This window comes from Solanum dulcamara, chromosome 10, assembly GCF_947179165.1.
Source record: "Solanum dulcamara chromosome 10, daSolDulc1.2, whole genome shotgun sequence".
NCBI classification, from domain to species: domain Eukaryota; kingdom Viridiplantae; phylum Streptophyta; class Magnoliopsida; order Solanales; family Solanaceae; genus Solanum; species Solanum dulcamara.
The window spans coordinates 3,823,883-3,843,322 of NC_077246.1; the positions used below are offsets into that span (position 1 = coordinate 3,823,883).

A 19,440-nucleotide genomic window follows, 5' to 3' on the forward strand; every position below is an offset into this window, starting at 1 on the left:
TTTTGGCATGTGAAAAAATTACTTTCTTTCTTATTCAAATTCAACATCCAGGTAAATTCCATCTTATAAAATAAAACAAAAGAAAATTTTCTTTCTTATATAGTTTATCTATCCTCAATAAATAAAGAAGGTAATAATAATATCCGCAATGACTCAATATCAAATAGGGAAAAAAAAATTGGACAATGCAACTAATATTATAGTGTTATTTACCTATAATATTTCATTAATATGTATTTTACAAAAAATATCAATATTTTAATTATCAAAGATATCAGAATATAATAAAATCTTACTGTCAAAAAAAACTTTTTTGTAAGGCAGATTTCATGGGATGTGCATTAGTGTTGCAGATTCATATATTTGTGATGAATCTGCATTAATAGCCATGTTATCATGTGACATGCTTTGATTTGGTTGCCTAGTCATGTACTAGTTGACCATAGTATTATATTATTAAAAAGAAAGAGGAAAGAAGTTCAATACTCGCAATTTGATTAATTCGAATTCGTGAACCTTATTCATGGAGAAAGCACTATTTATCAAGACTTAATCATCATAAACATATCTAAATTAAATAATTGTTTTTTTTAAAATTTTATACCCAATTATTAGTTATTCTTTTTTGCTATTTAAACTATCAGCAAAGATCACAATCCAAACTACCGTCGACTGATAATTGCCTGAATAAGGTGGGCCTATGTATTATTAATACGAGGTACACGCACAAAAGCGCATAATAAAATCAGTATTATTAAAAATTAAAACTGAGGACTTTGGACTAGGACCATACTTGGTGTCCAAGTACCACCAACTCCATGGTCCCTCACATGTTGTGCTTTACCAATTTTTTAAAAGGACCATACTTGCTCCACAAGAAAAATTGTCACTATAATATGTTGATACTAAAATAAAATCTAAATCATCTCTATCTCTCCTTCTAAAAATCAAAACAAAATTTTTGTTTCATATCTTTTTATTTACCTTTTTGGTACATCTTCATTGAAATATTTGTTTGTGCTCTCCTAACGGCTTGGTCGAGAGCTCAAAGTTAAGTTTTTTGGTTACTACTCAAGTGATACACTTATTTTTGCTTTTTCTAAAGGTTTAAGGGCTCGAAGTCAAAATCTCTAATTATTATAAATAAAGAGATTTCAATCATCCCACCTCGTACGAACGACTTCGAGGTACTTAATTAAGTATCCAATAAACCTAATGGAAGCCTGCAATACACAACAAAATTATGACAAACAGAGTGAATTAAAAGCATTTGATGACACAAAAGCAGGTGTGAAAGGACTTATTGATGGTGGAATTACTAAAGTACCGCAAATATTCATCCATCCAGAAATCTTAGAAAGAAAAACCTCAAATCCCAAAATAACACATTCCAATTTCCCTTTAATTGACCTCCAAAACATCAACATTAACAAGAAAGAAATAGTGAAACAAATTCAAGAAGCCTCAGAGACATGGGGTTTCTTCCAAGTGATCAATCATGGTATTCCAATGCCCGTCCTAGACGAAATGTTGCGTGGGGCACGACGTTTTCACGAGCAAGATATCGACGTTAAAAAACCATACTATAGTCGAGATGTTGCGAGGAAAGTTATGTACAATTGCAATTTTGATCTGTTTAGTGAGAAATCTCTTGCAGCAAATTGGAGAGATTCACTATACTCTGTCATGGCTCCTAATCCTGCTAATCCCGAGGAAATACCCGAGACGTGCAGGTTTTTTTTTTTCGAAGAAATTTAACTTATATATACTGACAACCAAAAAAAAATTACACTTACCGAGAATGTTAGTTATATGCCTTTTTATTGGAAAGGCCAAAGCATTGACAGAAACTTGCCTTTGACTTCTTCTCCGCCTAATAATTGTTAATCGACTAGACGCTTTTATTTCTTATTTGTAGATCATAGATTAACATGTTACTTTAAATCATTTCTTTTTATTTATTCAGTATTGACTTGAAATATCTTTTAAGAAACATGTTATATTATATGTTCTCTATAACATCATTTTTGCTATAACAGTCAAATATTATCTAGACAAACGATGTTGTTATAGAAAGATTTGACGGTATAACTTTACATTCTTGTAGGGAAATTACAATTGAATACTCAAATCATGTGATGAAATTGGGATACACATTGCTTGAATTATTATCAGAGGGACTTGGTCTCAAACCAAACCATCTCAAAGAAATGGGATGTGCTGAGGGGCTAGGCATTTTGTGCAATTACTATCCTAAATGCCCACAACCACAGCTTGCAATAGGCACAAGTAGACATGCTGACAATGATTTTTTCACAGTGCTTTTGCAAGATGATATTGGTGGACTTCAAGTTTTTCACAACAATCAATGGGTTGATGTTCCTCCTACTCATGGAGCTGTAGTTATCAATATTGGTGACATTCTTCAGGTATATTCGAGCAATAAATTGTCTTTGTCTAACTAAGTTAAGGATTCGAATCATAAAATCAAAAGGTTGGATAAATCATTCTATAATGCTCAAACTTTTCAAAAATATTATCACGTGTGTGTCTGATTCTCCAAAAATAATATATTTTCTTAAGGATCGAATAGAGTCCGAACAATATAATTTACACTACACTCCTTTAAGGGTGCATCCCTTCCAAGGACCCTGTTTGATTGCAGATTGCTACTATAAACTTAATTGAGTGATTTTTCCATCGCAATTTTGGTACAATGAACAAAAAATCGAATGGTCATCGATGAAATTCATAGAATTAATATAAATTTTCTTGAAATAAAATTTAAAAAGTCGCTATCAACTTATAAAGTTTTGTTTAACTTTTGATTTTTCAGCTTATATCGAATGACAAATACAAAAGCATAGAGCATAGAGTATTGGCAAATAAAATTGGTCCAAGAATATCAATAGCAAGTTTCTTCAGCACAGGGCCATTTGCAACTTCCAGAATTTATGGACCAATTGAGGAGTTATTATCAAAAGACAATCCTCCAAAGTATAGAGCAACAACAATGAAGGACTTCTTTGAATATTCCAACAAGAAAGGACTTGATGGCAATTCTAATTTATCTCACTACAAAATAATATAAACTTTATATGGAGTTGAAATAATGTTTTTTTTTTGTCTGTACCAAGAAAATTATCTTACATTTGTACTTTTGTAATCGTTTGGTATAAGAAATAAGGATAATAAATTCTGAATAAAATATGAGATTATTTATTATGTGTTTGTTAAAATTTTATTATTTGACCTCTTTTTATGTTTTTTTTGAGTTGAAGGTCTCCCGAAAATAGTCGTCCTACCTTGGTAGGAGTAAGGTCTGCGTACACTTTATCCTCCCCAGACCTCACGTTGTGTGATTTCACTGAGTTGTTGTTGTTGTTTGTTAAAATTTTATGCTTTTGATATTATTTTTATATCACATTCAATATGTGATAACTGGTAAAGTTGTTGTCATGTGACCAGGAGGTCACGGGTTCAAGCCTTGGAAACAGTCTCTGGCAGAAATGTAAGGTAAGGTTGCGTACAATAGACCCTTTTGGTCGGTCCTTCCCCGGACCCTGCATATAGCGAGAGCTTTAGTGCACCGGAATGCGTTTTTTTATTCAATATGTGATAACAATCAAGAGATAAGCAAATCTTTGGGTAAAACAATCAAATGACAGAAATGCCCTTTTAAAAAACTCGTTTTTCCGAAGTCTTCAAGGAAAAGATAAAATTAAAAATAAAAATTATTATATAAAAATAATCCCTACACTATATATTAATCATCATATATAATTAGCATTTGAATAAATTATTTTCCTTCTTTTCTTTCTTTTTTTTTTATAAAAGAGAAATAAGAGATCACTCATCTTAATATTACTCTCACCCAAATATGCTTAGCATTTAAACAGATCCTCAATAATTTGTCTTGTTAAGAGTATTCCAAATCAGCTTAGACAATATCTTTTTTTCTTTTTTGTGGTTATTATATTTTCTTCATTAATTAATGACAGAGATACTAATAGAAAATATCTCAAGAGGACAATCCCATGGTCCCTACACAATAATAGAGAAAAGACCAAAGTTTATTATATTATCAGGAATTATTTATCAAAATACGTACCTACAACAAAAGTTATTTTTAATAAAATAATTATATGCATATGTAACATATCAATATTATATAAATAATGTATAATCATATAGAATTATGCATCAAAGATTTATATACATTATTTATATATTGCAAACAAAAAAAAATCATTTTCAATTAACTCAAACTTCCTCTAAACGGTCCTAAAATTCATGAGAATTCACATTGAAGGGGGGATTAGGAAAAAATGTTTGTGGGATGTTCTTTAGGTAGCCTAACTCCATAAGGCAGTATTGATTCAATGAATATTTTATCTATTTTTTTCTATAATCAGATTATAGATTAAACGCTACTGATAATTTTTTTAATTTTTTAGATTTTTTTAATTTTAAAAATCAGTATTTGACTATAAAATTTCACATATATTTTTAAATCGTATTTGAACTCGTCAAAAATATTATAATAGAAGAAGTTTTTCTTGTCGGTAAATAGTGTCGGAGATAAGTTGGAAAACATTCAAAATCATATTTTCACTTTTTAATTTTTTTTTTTCAAATTTATCCTAAAAAATTTATTTTGTATAAAATGACCTCGTTTAAATTATATTTCGTATTTAAAAAAATATTTAAATTTTAAATGTTTATTATAAAAAATATAATCAAATATAACTTCAGCTTTAAAAACTTTAAATAAAGTGAATCTAATAATAAATAATAAATTAAAATTTTATTTCAATACGAAATAAATATTTTTTTGTTTTTATAGCTAAATGCCTATTATATTGCTAAGACTCTTTTTTCTAATATTGTTAGGTATGTGTCGTATATTCTAAAGCTTTTTTTTTTTATTTTAAGAATTCGCTAGGAATATAACATCATTTTTAAAGAATTTAATAACATAACTACCAGACAAGAACTAAACCAGTAACATGCACCTTATTGGTCAAGATGCATAACTTCCCTCTGTTCCACCTTAATTGGCATGGTTCAAGAGTCAAAATATCTTTTTTAAAAAATAAAATATGGTGAATTCGAACATAGGTTATTTTATATTTTAATTTTTATTGTTAAAATATCTTAATTTAGTTATTATAAATTTTAAAAAATAAAATATTAGAAAAATATATTTTTTTCGTTTCAATTTGTTTATTTTATTTTGAATCAAAGATATGTTAAATGCATCAAAATATCTTATAATCTTGTAATTTTAATCATGTTATATTAAAAAATTTGTCAAAAAAAATATTCAATAGAATTAAAACGATATAGAAAAATATTAATAGGGTTTAGGTTAAACAGGATTAAAATAGAAGATTTAGAGTGTAAATTCAGTGATGTCCTATCAGAAGCAGGAACAAAAATGAGGCTTGACACACAGGTCATACCCAAGAGAGATGGCTTCAAATATCTTGGACCTATAATTTAGGAAAGTGGGGACATCGACTATGATATCACACATCATATTGATGCGGATGAAGTGAAAGCTTGCATCCGGAGTCTTATGTGATAAAGAGGGTACACCAAACTTTAAGATAAGACCGTCTTTGTTGCATGGGGAAAAGTATTTACTAGTCAAGAACTCTCATATTTTGAAGATGCATGTTGCGAAAATGAGGATGTTGAGATGGATTGTATGAGCATACAAAGAGCGATAATATTAGGAACGAGGATATTCGGAATAAGGTGAGAGTAACCTGTTGGGTTTAATTGATAGGTTGAATGAGAAATTGAGGGAAAAAGAAGAGGAGAGGAAATGATATGTTCTCTCTTGCTTTATTAAATAAGCTTTGGTCCCACATAGGTGGTGGAAATGAAAAGTCTCCTACTTAAAAGTAGAAGCACTCCTTCATGTTGCTAAAGGGTCAAGAAGAGGGTCTCCCCTCGCGTCGTCGTCGCTCGCTCGGCTCGGCTTCGGCTACGGCTACGGCTACGGCTACGGAGATTCCAAAACCTCGGGTACTTTGAGGAGAATAATTTCCTTAAGGACACACTGTGCAGTCAGTGGGCTCGATTTTGTTCTTGAATTAATTTCCAGATTCTGTGTTTTATTACTTTTAGTTTTTGTTACTGTTTTAATATTTTCCAATACAGTTTACTAACATAACCTTCGTGGTGGATAAGATAAGAGAAGCGAGATTGAGATAATTTGAACATGTGAGGAGGACATGCGCAAATTCTCTAGCGAGAAAAGGTGTGAGAGATTGGTTGTAGTAGGTACGACGAAAGGTAGAGATTGAGTGAAGAAATAATAATTAAGAAGAAACGATTAAACATTACATGACACAACTTCAGATTACTAAAGACATAACTTTTGATATGAAGGTGTGTATGACGGGTACTAGGATAGAAAGTTAGTATGTAGTAGAGTGTTACTTTGCTTTTCGAGGTTTTAGACTTGTTAGAGTTTGTCATTATACTAGTAGTAGTATTATAGGTCTTGCTTTTGATATCTATCACCGTCTATTATTTCTTTTTTTCTCTTATTAGTTGCTATGTTTTCTTGATTGTGTTCTCTTTTTTATACTTGAATTTGTCATACTTGAGCTGAAATTTTTTCGAAAACATTCTTCCTCTACGACATAGTAGTAAGGTTTGCATACACTCTATCCTCGCAAACCCCACTGATGGAATTCACACTAAGTATGTTATTATTTATTCTCGACTAATTCATATACTCACTGAATTTTTAAACTTTCTCATTAAACTTCTTTCTGAAGATTCAAACTCGAAATATCTAATTTTTATATAAACGTATCAAAAAATATTATATAATAATTAATTAATACTTGGAATATTCCTGCCCACTTCCTCTTCCCCACACGTAGTTATTAGTTAAACCAAATTCTAACCTCCATAACCAAAACTCCAAAAAAGCACATCTCTTTTTCTTGATTTTTTTCTCATTCCCAATTCATCTCTCAAAAATTCCAAATTCTCTCTCCGATCTAACAATCCATTCAAGAATTTCTGATCAGGAGAGAGAATTTATTTTTAAAAAAAAAATTGACTATTTTTGCTGTTTTTGTTCATCTGGGTTGATTTGAAATACGCATGTGTGTATTGATCAAGCTGGGTTTCTCTTCAAATTCAAATCTATTCATTACTTGCTTTTTAATTTTTATTCTACATTTTTCCCCTCAGATTTTCGCTTTTTCTGATTCTAATTTCAATTTTACGAGTAATAATTGTAGTATTAACTCGTTAATACTGAGATTGTTATTAAGATTAAGATTATTAACGATAAATCTTACTTAATTTCATTAATTTCGATTATTTTTTTATTGGGCTGATTGTCAATCATCGCATTTTAGCTATGGATTCTCAAAACAAGAGTAATCGCCAGGTCCAAAGAGGTTTGTTTTCATAAAGTTTTAATTTTGATCAATATAGATTTATTTTTTTAATGGTTTTAACAGAACCCACCAATTTTGACCCATGACCCGGCTACCGACAACAATACCCAATGTATAGTCCGACAAGTAGGGTCGGAAGAGGACAGTGTATCTGGATAAGTTTGGGGTGTATTCCCGCGAGTGGGGTATGGGGAGGATAGTGTATGACAACTTTTACCTCTACCTTCTGCACTACAAAATACAAGAGAACAACATACCCAGTGCAGTCGGGTTTGAGGAAGGTAGCATGTAGCAACTTTGCCCCTACCATTTTGGGCTACACTACACAGCAACAAAAAATATACCCAGTGTAGTCCCACACGTGGAGTCTGAGTAGTTTAGGGTGTTGCAACTTTTCCCTACCTTTTTAGGCAACACTATACAATAGCAACAACAACAACATACCCTAATCCCACATGTGGGGTATGGGAGGGTAGTGTGTAGGTAACCTTACCTCTACCTTCCGACTACGTAATACAACAAAACAACATACCCAGTGTAGTCGCATAAGTGGGGTTTGAGGAGGGTCTGGAGAGGGTAGTGTATACAACGGGGCTGCAGTATAGAGATGTAAAATTTTAAAAATTGTATATATAAAAAAGGCTGCACCTACTTTGAACCTACAGATTCTGCATTCTAGATCCGTTTTTTTTTTTTTGCTTATACTTAATTCAGTTTGGTTAGTTTGTATGAACAATTAAATTTGTAGTTATTTGAGATGAATTAAGGTGATTGATGTTTGATTTATGTTGTTCATATTAAATGTGTATACTGCAGCATCTGAATGTAGACATTTGGTTTATTTTATTATTAAAAAGATAAGACTTATTAAAATTTTCAACTTTCAAGGAATATGCTTTTTCAACAGGCTGTGGTGTTACCTGTTTTCGTCCTCTATATCAATAACAGGTTATTAGTAGAATTTCCGGAACATGTCAGTAAACAGCAATTTGGTATTATAAGAATTACTCTGAAGTTTTAAACTTGTACGGAATATGCTTTTTAAATGGTTTTCTGTCAGTGTGACAGTTCATATTTTTCATCCTTTTATATCAAGAATAATAACGGGTTACTAATAGATTTTGTATGCTGGTAAGTGGTAACATATCAATAAAACTTTTACTGGTTAGCCGCCATTTAGTAGGCGTTTTGTTCTTTTTCATTTCCAGAATAACCCGCTATCCTGCTTATCGATTTGCTAATTTTAGTATAACTGAGTTCTTGAGTATAATTTGAACAAGGGACAAGACACCCAATAAATGATAATTACAGTGCTTTCATGTGTTTGGAATCAGAAGCACATGAAGAAAAAAATAGAGCGAGCTAATAAAAGCAAGCCATTAGGCCATTTTGTATTTTGCCTATACTAATACAAAATTTTGTCACCTTACGATTTGGCTGTCTATATGATCACTTCAGACATGATTTTGGACATTTCTGTCTCTAACATTATGGATGTTTATCAATTTTTTCAAGTTAAAAACTTTACCAGTGAGTTGTTGTTTTCTCCCTAGCTCCTTGCTTCTCAAATGTTGGACGGAGGAATGTGGCTTCACCATCTGTCATTGTAATAGGTGGTGGATTTGCAGGCCTCGCAGCTGCTCGGACACTTTATGATGCATCATTTCAGGTATGCCCTGGAAATATGTATTAGTAGAAATATGACCATCTTATAACTTTTTACTTGCTGTAATGGTGACGGTGGAAATATTTCATCAATTTAATATTTTCTTGCAGGTGGTTGTGCTAGAATCACGAGATAGAATTGGAGGCCGAGTTCACACTGATTATTCTTTTGGTTTTCCTGTTGACTTGGGTGCATCATGGTAGCGAATTTTTGCTTTTTGGAACATCACTTGTTTGTTTATTATACAGTAAACAGTTTGTTTTTCTTCCTATGGATAATGAAGTTTTAACTGGTTTAGGTTGCATGGCGTCGGCAACGAGAATCCTTTGGCACCTCTTATTGGAAAACTAGGACTGCCTCTCTATCGTACAAGTGGTGACAATTCAGTTTTGTACGACCATGATCTGGAAAGGTTTGTATTCTGAGCTTTCCTTACCTATCACATGTCCACTTCCTAAAAATGCATCACATTAATGCATAAAAACTTACATATCAAGTTTATATGCTTCTGCATGTCATTATGTGGAATTCTGGAAAAATTAGAGATTGCTAGTTCTCTATAGTTACCTTTCTAAGCATGTAAGAGAATTAACTAACTTGTCTTTTGATTCTCCAGTTATGGACTTTTTGACATGGAGGGTAATCAAGTTCCCCAGGACTTAGTCTCAAAGGTTGGCGAGATTTTTGAGAGCATTTTGAAGGAGGCATGTTTTCCCTTTCTATACCCACCTTTATCTCTATGAATCATCTTTGTGAAATATCTGATTCTTTCTGTGAGGAAAGGATCCGTATTTGAAGTATGTAGTATTTGGACATTTTCTGACTATAAGCTGACTTGCTTTGGCTGCAGACTGATCAAATTAGGCAAGAACACAGTGAAGACATGTCTATCGGTCGTGCTATATCAATGGTTTTTGAAAGGAGACCCGATTTAAGGTCCTACTTAATTCTGTTTTTCCAACATATTGACCACCTCTCCCCATATCAATTAAAGAGGAAAAAAGTGAATAAATTTTTCACTAAGAGAAAAACTGTTAATACAGGTTGAATGGCCTTGGTCATAAGGTGCTGCAGTGGTACCTATGCAGAATGGAAGGCTGGTTTGCTGCGGATGCGGATACCATATCACTCAAGTGTTGGGACCAGGTTAATTTCCTTTGACTCTCTTTTTTCAGAGCTTACTTGTTGGAGGAATGCTTATCTTCTCGTTGACTATTGTCTTCCAGAGACATTTGGAATGTTTCTGGGTCTCACCATAGTATTCAACTGAAATGACAGATTGTTCAGAAAGAGAATCTCATTCTGTCTTTCCTGTTACCAAATGGGATCTGTGTCATTTGTCTGGTATAGATCTAATTACTCATAAGTAAAGATACCTTGGGAATGAGAAAAAAAAACTTTTGACAATATAGAGATACAAATAATGTTGGTGAGCAGGATACTTGGCTGAGAGATTGAAGTTGCCAATATAGAAATTTAATACAACTTTCACGGAAAAGATACTAGTTAGAAAGATGATTGGCCAAGAGATTAAATAATTTCAGTGTACAAAAACAGCCGCAGGCAGTATCTGCAGTTCCAGGTCCTCGGCTGGTTACTAGCTCTGAAGAATTATGTCATCACTTTTGTGCCTTTAGCCAGTTTTATCTTCTTTCACAAGCTTTCATTCCAGATACTCCTCCTTCAATCCCACAAACTCGTCATGTTGGGATTTTTAAGATGTCTGACTCATGTTTATAGATAATACTGTTCCATACGAGTATCACTTCTTTCAAGGATTCAAACTAATTTAAACAATGATATGATGTTTCCATATAACACTAACTTATCAACTATTGTAGCATTTTCTTCTATTGCTACTAATACAATAAGCCAAGTTACTTCAAGTTACTTTATTAAGGTTTATGCCTAATCAAATTATGTCACATAAATTAGGGCAAAAGATTATCTATAGATTGTTTATTTAACATTTGAGTTCTACTTGTAGCTGGTTTGAATATGTGAAGGGATTACATCAGCTCAGGAAAGTTTAGATCTCCTAATAAGCTAATACCTGTGTCAAAATGATCATCTAAGATGTCTGAAGCTCTGAAAATGTCCTTGTATAAAATATGTGATTGTAATAATTGCTCTCGTATTAGTTTAGTTTGACAGGAAAAACATCAAATAGAGTTAGTATAGTTTATTGACCTTGGAAATGTTGTTTAAAGTTTTGCCTTACAGATTTGTGATTGTGATATACAGGAAGAATTGCTTCCCGGTGGGCATGGTCTAATGGTCCGGGGATATAAGCCTGTCATCAATACACTAGCAAAAGGGCTTGACATTCGCTTAGGTCACAGGTAAAGGATACTTCCCTGACATCTCCCCTCCCCCCCCCCCCCCACCCCAAAACAAGGGACACTAGCAGTTGTTGCTCATTTGTTTTTGGAATCATTCCTCAGGGTTACAGAAATTGTTAGACGTTATAATGGTGTGAAGGTAACAGTTGAGGATGGGAGTACTTTTGTAGCCGATGCTGCCATTATTGCTGTTCCTCTTGGTGTTCTGAAATCAAATTGTATCAAGTTTGAACCTAGATTACCTGAGTGGAAAGAGGCTGCCATTAAAGAACTTGGTGTAGGAATTGAGAACAAGATTATTCTGCACTTTCAAGACGTGTTCTGGCCAAATGTTGAGTTCTTGGGAGTAGTTGCAGACAGCTCATATGAGTGCAGTTATTTTCTTAATCTTCACAAAGCTACTGGCCATCCTGTCCTTGTTTATATGCCTGCTGGGCAACTGGCCCGTGACATTGGGGAACTGTCTGATGAGGCTGCTGCTAATTTTGCATTTACTCAACTTAAGAGGATTCTTCCCAATGCGACTGCTCCTGTAATGCTAACCTTCCTTTCTTGCTACCATTTCTCTTGGGTTTTACTTTATTGAGTTGCTCTGCAAATTTCATTCTCTGTTTTGTCTGCTTAGCATCATTCGTCTAATAAACTCTTTGGTATGTGTGTTGATTGCCGCTTCATCAAGATGTTAGTAGCTGACAGTTCCAGTTAAGGAAATTTCCTCTAGTTTAATTGTTCTCCGAACTTCAAAGTGGAAGAAGCCGGACTAATTGCCTAAAGAGTTCTTTACATGATCTGTCTGTCTTTGTTTCTTTATTTCTTTAGGATACTAGTTTTGTTTGTCAAACATGATGTTTTTTAATCAAATTGCATAAATTTTTTGAAATTGTGTCGTACACCAATATCTAAACAAGATCAGTACAAATTGTTTATCTTACCCTGTGGTAATAAGTGGGACCTTTTCCAAAGAAAAGCATTTGGCTCATTTGAGTGATAACTCAAGTAACTCAATGGGTTACAGTTTTGTTTTCACTGCTCTAGGAAACAATTATAGTTTTTGAGTCATCCTTTCCTGTTAAAACCATTTCAATTTTACTAATATTTTCATGATAATTACGATATATAACTCTTATCTTATTCTCCTGGTCCTGATGCAGATTCAGTATCTTGTTTCTCACTGGGGTACAGACATAAACTCACTGGGATCATATAGCTATGATACTGTTGGGATGCCCCATGATCTGTATGAAAAGCTTAGAATACCAGTAGATAACCTATTCTTTGCTGGGGAGGCAACAAGTGCTGATTACCCAGGTTCTGTACATGGTGCATATTCAACCGGATTGCTGGCTGCTGAGGACTGCAGGATGCGTGTCCTGGAGCGACATGGAGAGTTGGATATTTTCCAGCCAGTCATGTATGAGGAAACACTTATACCCATTTTGATATCCAGAATGTAACTCTTAGGTTCCTTTACACGGATACATTTTAATTTAGTCGAGACATGGGATTGAGCCATCACAGTTTGGCTGGCTACTTAGCTCGTTGAAATCACAGGATTTCTAAATGTGTTTTCAGCATCAGCTAAAGTTGGGTAGCCATTCCTTGTCAAAGAATTAGCATTTCCAGGTGAATTGGACAATAGAGGACATTATTCTTGTAATACAGTGCTGTGCATTGAAGCTTGTGATGATACTGGTTCATAAAACCTTGGCGAATTGTTGTGTTTAAGAAGAATTATCTGATGAATTACCTTATTTAGACAAATTGTCTGATGAATTACCTTATTTTCGCATAATGACGCGTACATGTTTTCCATGGCAATTTCATTTTGGCAGATGCATCACTAACATATAGCTGTAAAATCTGTTGATCTTCTGGTGACCTTTTAACCACCAAATACTAGAAATACTTACTATTCTTTTGCCTTTTAAAGCATTACCTTTTCTCATAGATAGGAAACTATGGATTACAATAATCATGGTAGAAGCTTGCCGACAAAGGGTGGAAAACAAAAGGCGTTTTCTAGTCCCCCCGAGCCGGGGTGCTTGTGAGGGAGGGGGGGGGGGAAGGGGGTGCCACGACGAAACAAGGGAATGAAAGGCCGCTTTGTATTGGATGTACATGTGCTCACCATAAACCTGCTTTTTTGTTTTCTTCAACTTCGTGGTAATGAAACGTACCTGATCCGGGTTCGAAATCTCTTTTAGTTCGAAATACTGGTCCATCGCGATTAACCAGTCTAAGACCACGTCACGGAGGGGTCTCAGAGGTTTTTCCTGACTTTGTCCGTGTCAACAAACAATTCGAAATACCTCAACTTTTTTAGAACAGGTTTGTAGTTGAGCATTGTATCGCTTATCCTTCTATACTAGTAGTCGTAAGTAGTTTATTTGTTCTTCAATTTCTATTGCTATCCGTTGTTTCTTGTAATTTGATTATAGTATTATTTTGTTTAGAATGCTTTGTCATGCTTTCTTTAGTTCTTTTTCGTGGGTTCTTCACTTCTGTTATTTCTTTTCCTTCTTTTTCTGAACTGCTTTGTTGTACTTTCCTTCGAGGCCCGAGGATCTATTGGGAACAACCTCTTTATTTAGCTTAGTAATCTTGAGCCAGTCAAGGTTATACATACATTTGAAGTCAAAATTATTTGATCATGAACATAAGCCATTCATCAAATATAATGAAAAGGAGATGCATAGTAACCAAGGTTCTTTCATAATTGTGATCTATGTTTGTTGCTATATGTGAACAATGAGAAAGGAAGATAAATAGGAAGGACTTTGATGAGATTCAAATCTCATATTGTTTCACAATTGGCTGATTTGCATTTCATGTTGAAGCAAACACTTATTGCCCAAATATAGTCTGAAAAGAATTTGAAGACTCTCTTCAATGGTTGTCTCCAAGATCTTCATCTTCTCTATTTCCAGCTTCATTCAAACGATAAGCAGCTTTTGCAACCTGCAATATTCTAGTTAAGAGAGTTTTAAGTACGTTACAAGCAGAGGCGGATCTAGAGTACAATATATTGGTTTACGGAAATTTAGTAGCTTTTGTTTAGATCCTATATATATATATATATATGAAGAGAATCACTATCTATAATGTTTTGACTTGAATTTAACTCGAGTAGTTGATGTCGCTATAGGATCCCCTAAACTACAAATCCTGAATCCGCCTTAGTGTCGGACTACATTCCGGGAAATGCAGCATAGGTCTCAATTTTGGAATCAATACCAGTCGAATCTATGTAAGGGTCTCCGGTCTCTCTAGCCCTAGGATGTAGTCCACATTTGGGATCTAACTAAATTCAGACCATAAACGTCAAAAGTCTTTTTCTTCTCCCGACTCAACTCTATCCCATTCCATTAATCCAAAAATCATAATATGGTTTGTTTTATATCGATCTAGGAACAATGAAATATTCCCCGAACTTCCCATTGGAAGAAGAATCAAGTGAAGCATAACTACTTCAGTAGAGGCGAAACTAAGATTTATAGTCAGTGCTTGAGTATAACTTACGACTTATAAACGTAGAAAGGAGCAGCTAAAGTTACCTCAGTATTCCAGTTTGTTCTGGCAGTTAAAATAAACAAGCTGAATGTTTGTAGGATTACTCCAACAATCATCCCCCACCATATTCCCTGTCCAAAACAATAAACAAATACTTATATTCTACGCGTGTAGGCAAAACGCCAAAAAAAGGCGGAGAAGCAGAATGATTTGTTGATCCAACTTGTTTAGAACTGAGGCGTAGTTGTTGTTGTTGTTGTTTTGTATTTGTGATAATTATGGTGTCTAGATCAACTTGCGGTTCTGATTATCTAATTATGTTGAGAGGATAGGAGAAAAAAAAAACATACTGCTGCTTGCAAACTTGTTTTGAAGCCAAGAAAACATCCAATTGGGAGACCAATACAATAGTAAGTAGCTAGATTGATATATGCTACCACTGCTTGCCATCCACTTCCAACAGCCACACCTAAAATTTGCAAGAAATTAGGTTCGAGAAAACTTAAGAATTTTGACAAACGATTTAAGTTATATACACTGACAGTGTAAATATTTCTTGCAGTATTAGAATAGCTTAACATGTTTCAAGTTATCAATCAATATACAGTAAAACCTTTCTACAACAATCATCTTTTATAATATTTTCTTTCGAACCAACTTTCATGCCATATGTTTACCATAACAGCATTTTGCTATAGCCGAAACACGATCCGAACAAACGGTATTGTTATAAAGAGTTTTGATTGTACTTATAAAGGTTATATGTAACTGTCTTTTAAGTACTATATTCTTTTCACTATCAATGCATAGAACTTAAACTTTATAACGAAACAGCTCTACGAAGAGCCAGCATGTAAAGGGATTGTTTACCAGAGAGAATAGGCTGAATGCCATTCAACCAAACAGAAATGGCAAGTAATGGAGTCAAATGAGAGACAGCTTCAATGACTTGAGAGTCACTTGTAAAGAGTTTGCTTAATCCAACTCTGCATATCAGCACAATAATGCAGAGAATTGTACTGAACATGATACTAGTCATGTTCACTACAATCACCGACATTTTAGCGACCCTTGGATGTCCTGCTCCAACCTCATTACTAACTCGAACACTGCAGGTACGTGAATTAAATGATACGTGAATTACCGAGGACATGACCTTAGATAGGAGGCTGTGGAGGACCCACATTAGGGTAGAAGGCTAGTACATAGTCTCGTTATTCTTCCCTATTCATAGGCGCACTAGCACATTACAATTCCTTGTACTCTCATTTCTGCTATTTCTGTTACTATTTATTGCTTTCAGTACTTTTGATTACTCTATTTTATCTGTGATGCCTTCGTGATTTATTTTTCTATAGCGCTTTGAATTTTTTTAACTTTATCTGACCCCCTTTTCCGCTTTTTTTGAGCCGAGGGTCTCTCGGAAACAGCCGTCCTACCTTGGTAGGAGTAAGGTCTGCGTACAATCTACCCTCCCCAGACCACACGTTGTGGGATTTCACTGGGTTGTTGTTGTTGTTGTTGTTGTTGTTGTTAATAACAACCACAACATACACAGTATAATCCCAGTGAGTGTCTGGTGAGGGACCCTCAGCAATCAATACGTTAATATTGATATAATAATGTCTCTATTAGCTCCCAAATAAACTTGTAACTTGCAAAGCAATATGGGATGTATACACAAATAGCCAGCCAGATTCGCTGTTTACTTTTCCTAACCGGTATACATATATTATACATGGATTATACATACTCCGGCTATTTTCAATCGTTTAATCAAGAATGTAGGCTGTCTGATGTATAAATACCTGGCTGCAGCTGCTAGTCCCAACATAAATTGCATGTCCCAGTTCCAGTAATTCATGCTGTTATTGCCACTAAATGTTGTGAGCATTTAAAAAAGTTATTTATGAAACAGAGAAAGAAAGGATGTTTTCTCTTTCTTTGAATTACCAAACAGAGATGGAGTCCAGTGAGATTGTAGCATAGGGAAGTAGCCCTGATACAAGTACTAGGCCTTGGAAGTACCATATCTCCAAGCTACATTTCAGAAAAAAAAAAATCAAGAATTATTACTTGAACATAAAATTTTACATGAGTTAGTGTTTGTTTGTTTGGCATATTTGTTGATAGTGGCTGCTGATCATTGGGATTTTTTTAGTTTAACTAGCCGGGCCGGGCCATTGGACACCAATTGGCCTGGGCCACTTCACAGGTCAAATATGCAAAACCGGCCCAGGCCCCTTAAGGGGTATGCGGAAATGGGTTAAATGGACCGGATTGTGGGTCGACCCTGTCCAGTTGATAGGTCTAGTTGAGAAGGAGAGAAAGAAAACTGAGAGGGAAGGAGGTTTTGGCAAATACAAGTGTGTGTATGTGGGATATTTGTTGATGGCGGCGAGTGACTGTTGGAAATTTTTTTTGTTAACCGGGCTGGGCCGGGTTGTCCATGGATCACTAAGCAGTCTTGGGCTTGGGCTTGGGCTTGGGCCAGGGCCAGTTCATGGCATATGTGAAGCCGATTCAGGCCTCATTTTTAAGGGACTGGATCGGCTAATACATGATGTGGGCCGGGCTGTCTAAGGGGTGGACTTAAATGGCTAAAGTTTACTTGTAAGATATGAAGCAAACCAATTACCATAACATGACTGCAGAGGCAACAGTTAGCTTGAAGTAAGGCCAAATGCTATTGAAAGCATTCATAGAGAAACCAGTCCAAGTCTCTTTGCACAAAGGACTATAAACAACGTAAAGACCTTGCGCGATGACCAACAGCCACCACGAGAAGCTCTGTGCCAGGGCAGCCCCGAATAGACCATATTCCAAGACATTAACCACCAGCCAAGTGATCACAACATGCACAATGAACACGGATACCGCGATATAAGCCAAAGGGTTAACAATGTTCTGTGCCTGCAGAAACCTCTGCATTGGACAACTTATAGCAAATGCATAGAGCTGAAGGATCAATCCGCGGGTGAATAATTCGCCTTGCTCAGATAGGGTCTCTGATTGGCCTATTGCTTTAAGCAATGGCCCTGAAAACCAGTAAGGAAATGAGAGGAGAAAAGCTGCTCCAAGGTGAAGTAAAATTGCTCTTTGGCATATCACTCCCATAACTGCATATCTATTTGCACCATATGCTTGGCCACAAACTGTCTCAACAGCACTTGCCATGCCCAACTGTTGACAAAAACTCTTTTTAAGTCAAGTACCAAAACATACCAATAGTTGCAAAGTTCAAAAACAATATAATACAGGCGAATCCAAGATTTGAAATAACAAGTGCATCATCCATATTTATATGAAACTCTTAACAATCTTTATAACTTTTTTTGCATTTAATTAGTTCTATCATTGACGGTGTAAAACATCACAACCTCTTGGGGTGTTTCCCTTTCCAAGATCTTGTGTGAATGCAGGATGTTTCGTGCACTAAGATGGCCCTTTGTCTTACTCACAGCGTAAAGTATTATCCACAAAATCAGATCACTTACAAGGTAATTATAAGTAAATCCCTACAATAAGTATTAATTGGTAAACTCGTAAAAATTGTAACTAACCTACAGCTATCACATGTTAGACTACTACACTGTCAGTATATATAACTTAAATTCATACCATAACACCATACGCAAGGCCTTGAATTCCCACACTAGCAATGGAAGCACCAGCTAACTGCAATGAACCTAAATGTCCAACAAACATAAGGGTGACAAAGCCAAGCATGTAGTTAAAAATCAAGACTATAATAACAGCCCCAGAAAGAAGCCAAAGTAGCCTTGATTCCCAAGCAAACAATTTGAGATACAACTTGAAAGACACATTCTTGTGTTCCAAGAGCTCTTCGATTTCGTCTGATGATATGTCTGATAACTTAGCTGTTGAGTGAAGTATATTAGGTAGCAATGTCTGTTGGTTCTCCATTGTTCTTGTTCTCACTGTCTTTTGTCTCTTTAACAACAATGCAACCTTATATGCATTGAAAGGAACACAATGTGAGTAGATGTAAATACGTTTGTACAAAATTCAGTAAGATGAACAGAACAGGTGCAACTACTAGTCCTTGTGTAGATTTTTATGTAGCTTTGTTGTTCAGTAGGAAGCTTAGGTGTGGATCAATATTGTTATCACTGAGTGATGAAAAAGTTAGGTAGCAACAGAATTGTTTTGGAACGGATCCAAGACCTGAAATTTATGAATTCGGAATTTTGTTATGTGACCTCAAGTGCGCTCTAATAACTAGATACGAAATTTAATATTTGTTCATATTTAATGAATTTTATAACAGATTATAAGGTCTACACCAAAGTTAATGAGTTCTGCCGAATCTATAGCTTACACTGTGGATCTGCTCCTGGGCTGGTTTTCCACCTAGTTTTTAGTGTTAGGCCAATTTTAGCAAAGTATAACTTAAGAACTTTTGTACAATATTAGTATTAGTATAAATAATTGTTAGTATATAAAGCTTAAATCTCTAGACATGATA

At 34.7% G+C, this 19,440-nt stretch overlaps 3 protein-coding genes across 4 annotated transcripts; 2 read left to right on the top strand and 1 right to left on the bottom strand.

Moving 5' to 3' along the window:
- The first annotated feature begins 915 nt into the window (after positions 1–915).
- Positions 916–3,216, top strand: LOC129871519 (1-aminocyclopropane-1-carboxylate oxidase homolog). The gene is made up of 3 exons (XM_055946450.1): positions 916–1,733; positions 2,108–2,429; positions 2,837–3,216. The coding sequence occupies exons 1-3, from the start codon at positions 1,216–1,218 to the stop codon at positions 3,089–3,091; spliced, it is 1,095 nt and encodes a 364-aa protein (XP_055802425.1). The 5' UTR covers positions 916–1,215; the 3' UTR covers positions 3,092–3,216.
- A 3,706-nt stretch (positions 3,217–6,922) lies between these two features.
- On the top strand, positions 6,923–13,202 carry LOC129870221 (polyamine oxidase 2-like). 2 transcript variants are annotated; one of them, XM_055944908.1, is made up of 10 exons: positions 6,923–7,433; positions 8,987–9,102; positions 9,210–9,298; positions 9,398–9,511; positions 9,716–9,803; positions 9,950–10,035; positions 10,143–10,245; positions 11,344–11,441; positions 11,544–11,973; positions 12,593–13,202. In XM_055944908.1, the coding sequence occupies exons 1-10, from the start codon at positions 7,394–7,396 to the stop codon at positions 12,893–12,895; spliced, it is 1,467 nt and encodes a 488-aa protein (XP_055800883.1). In that variant the 5' UTR covers positions 6,923–7,393; the 3' UTR covers positions 12,896–13,202. The 2 variants fall into 2 exon arrangements, with proteins under 2 accessions (XP_055800883.1, XP_055800884.1); XM_055944909.1 differs by having other exon boundaries at positions 9,047–9,102.
- Positions 13,203–14,130: 928 nt separating this feature from the next.
- On the bottom strand, positions 14,131–18,878 carry LOC129870918 (protein DETOXIFICATION 41). Its single transcript, XM_055945794.1, has 8 exons — positions 18,573–18,878; positions 17,590–18,134; positions 16,905–16,991; positions 16,760–16,816; positions 15,822–16,060; positions 15,302–15,420; positions 14,996–15,082; positions 14,131–14,399 (listed from the first exon to the last, which is right to left on the bottom strand). The coding sequence occupies exons 1-8, from the start codon at positions 18,876–18,878 to the stop codon at positions 14,328–14,330; spliced, it is 1,512 nt and encodes a 503-aa protein (XP_055801769.1). The 3' UTR covers positions 14,131–14,327.
- Between the last annotated feature and the right edge of the window lie 562 nt (positions 18,879–19,440).

What these genes read in the sequence shown, in the direction of transcription:
- LOC129871519 (XM_055946450.1), top strand. Translation starts at nt 1,216, where the DNA reads ATGGAAGCCTGCAATACACAACAAAATTATGACAAACAGAGTGAATTA. An exon ending in GAAATACCCGAGACGTGCAG is followed by an intron (nt 1,734 to 2,107) that starts GTTTTTTTTTTT and finishes ACATTCTTGTAG; the next exon opens with GGAAATTACAATTGAATACT. An exon ending in ATATTGGTGACATTCTTCAG is followed by an intron (nt 2,430 to 2,836) that starts GTATATTCGAGC and finishes TTGATTTTTCAG; the next exon opens with CTTATATCGAATGACAAATA.
- LOC129870221 (XM_055944908.1), top strand. Translation starts at nt 7,394, where the DNA reads ATGGATTCTCAAAACAAGAGTAATCGCCAGGTCCAAAGAG. An exon ending in TAATCGCCAGGTCCAAAGAG is followed by an intron (nt 7,434 to 8,986) that starts GTTTGTTTTCAT and finishes TTTTCTCCCTAG; the next exon opens with CTCCTTGCTTCTCAAATGTT. An exon ending in TTGAGAGCATTTTGAAGGAG is followed by an intron (nt 9,804 to 9,949) that starts GCATGTTTTCCC and finishes CTTTGGCTGCAG; the next exon opens with ACTGATCAAATTAGGCAAGA.
- LOC129870918 (XM_055945794.1), bottom strand. Translation starts at nt 18,878, where the DNA reads ATGGAGAACCAACAGACATTGCTACCTAATATACTTCACTCAACAGCT. An exon ending in GCCTTGCGTATGGTGTTATG is followed by an intron (nt 18,135 to 18,572) that starts GTATGAATTTAA and finishes TTTTGTCAACAG; the next exon opens with TTGGGCATGGCAAGTGCTGT. An exon ending in GCCTCTGCAGTCATGTTATG is followed by an intron (nt 16,992 to 17,589) that starts GTAATTGGTTTG and finishes TCTGAAATGTAG; the next exon opens with CTTGGAGATATGGTACTTCC.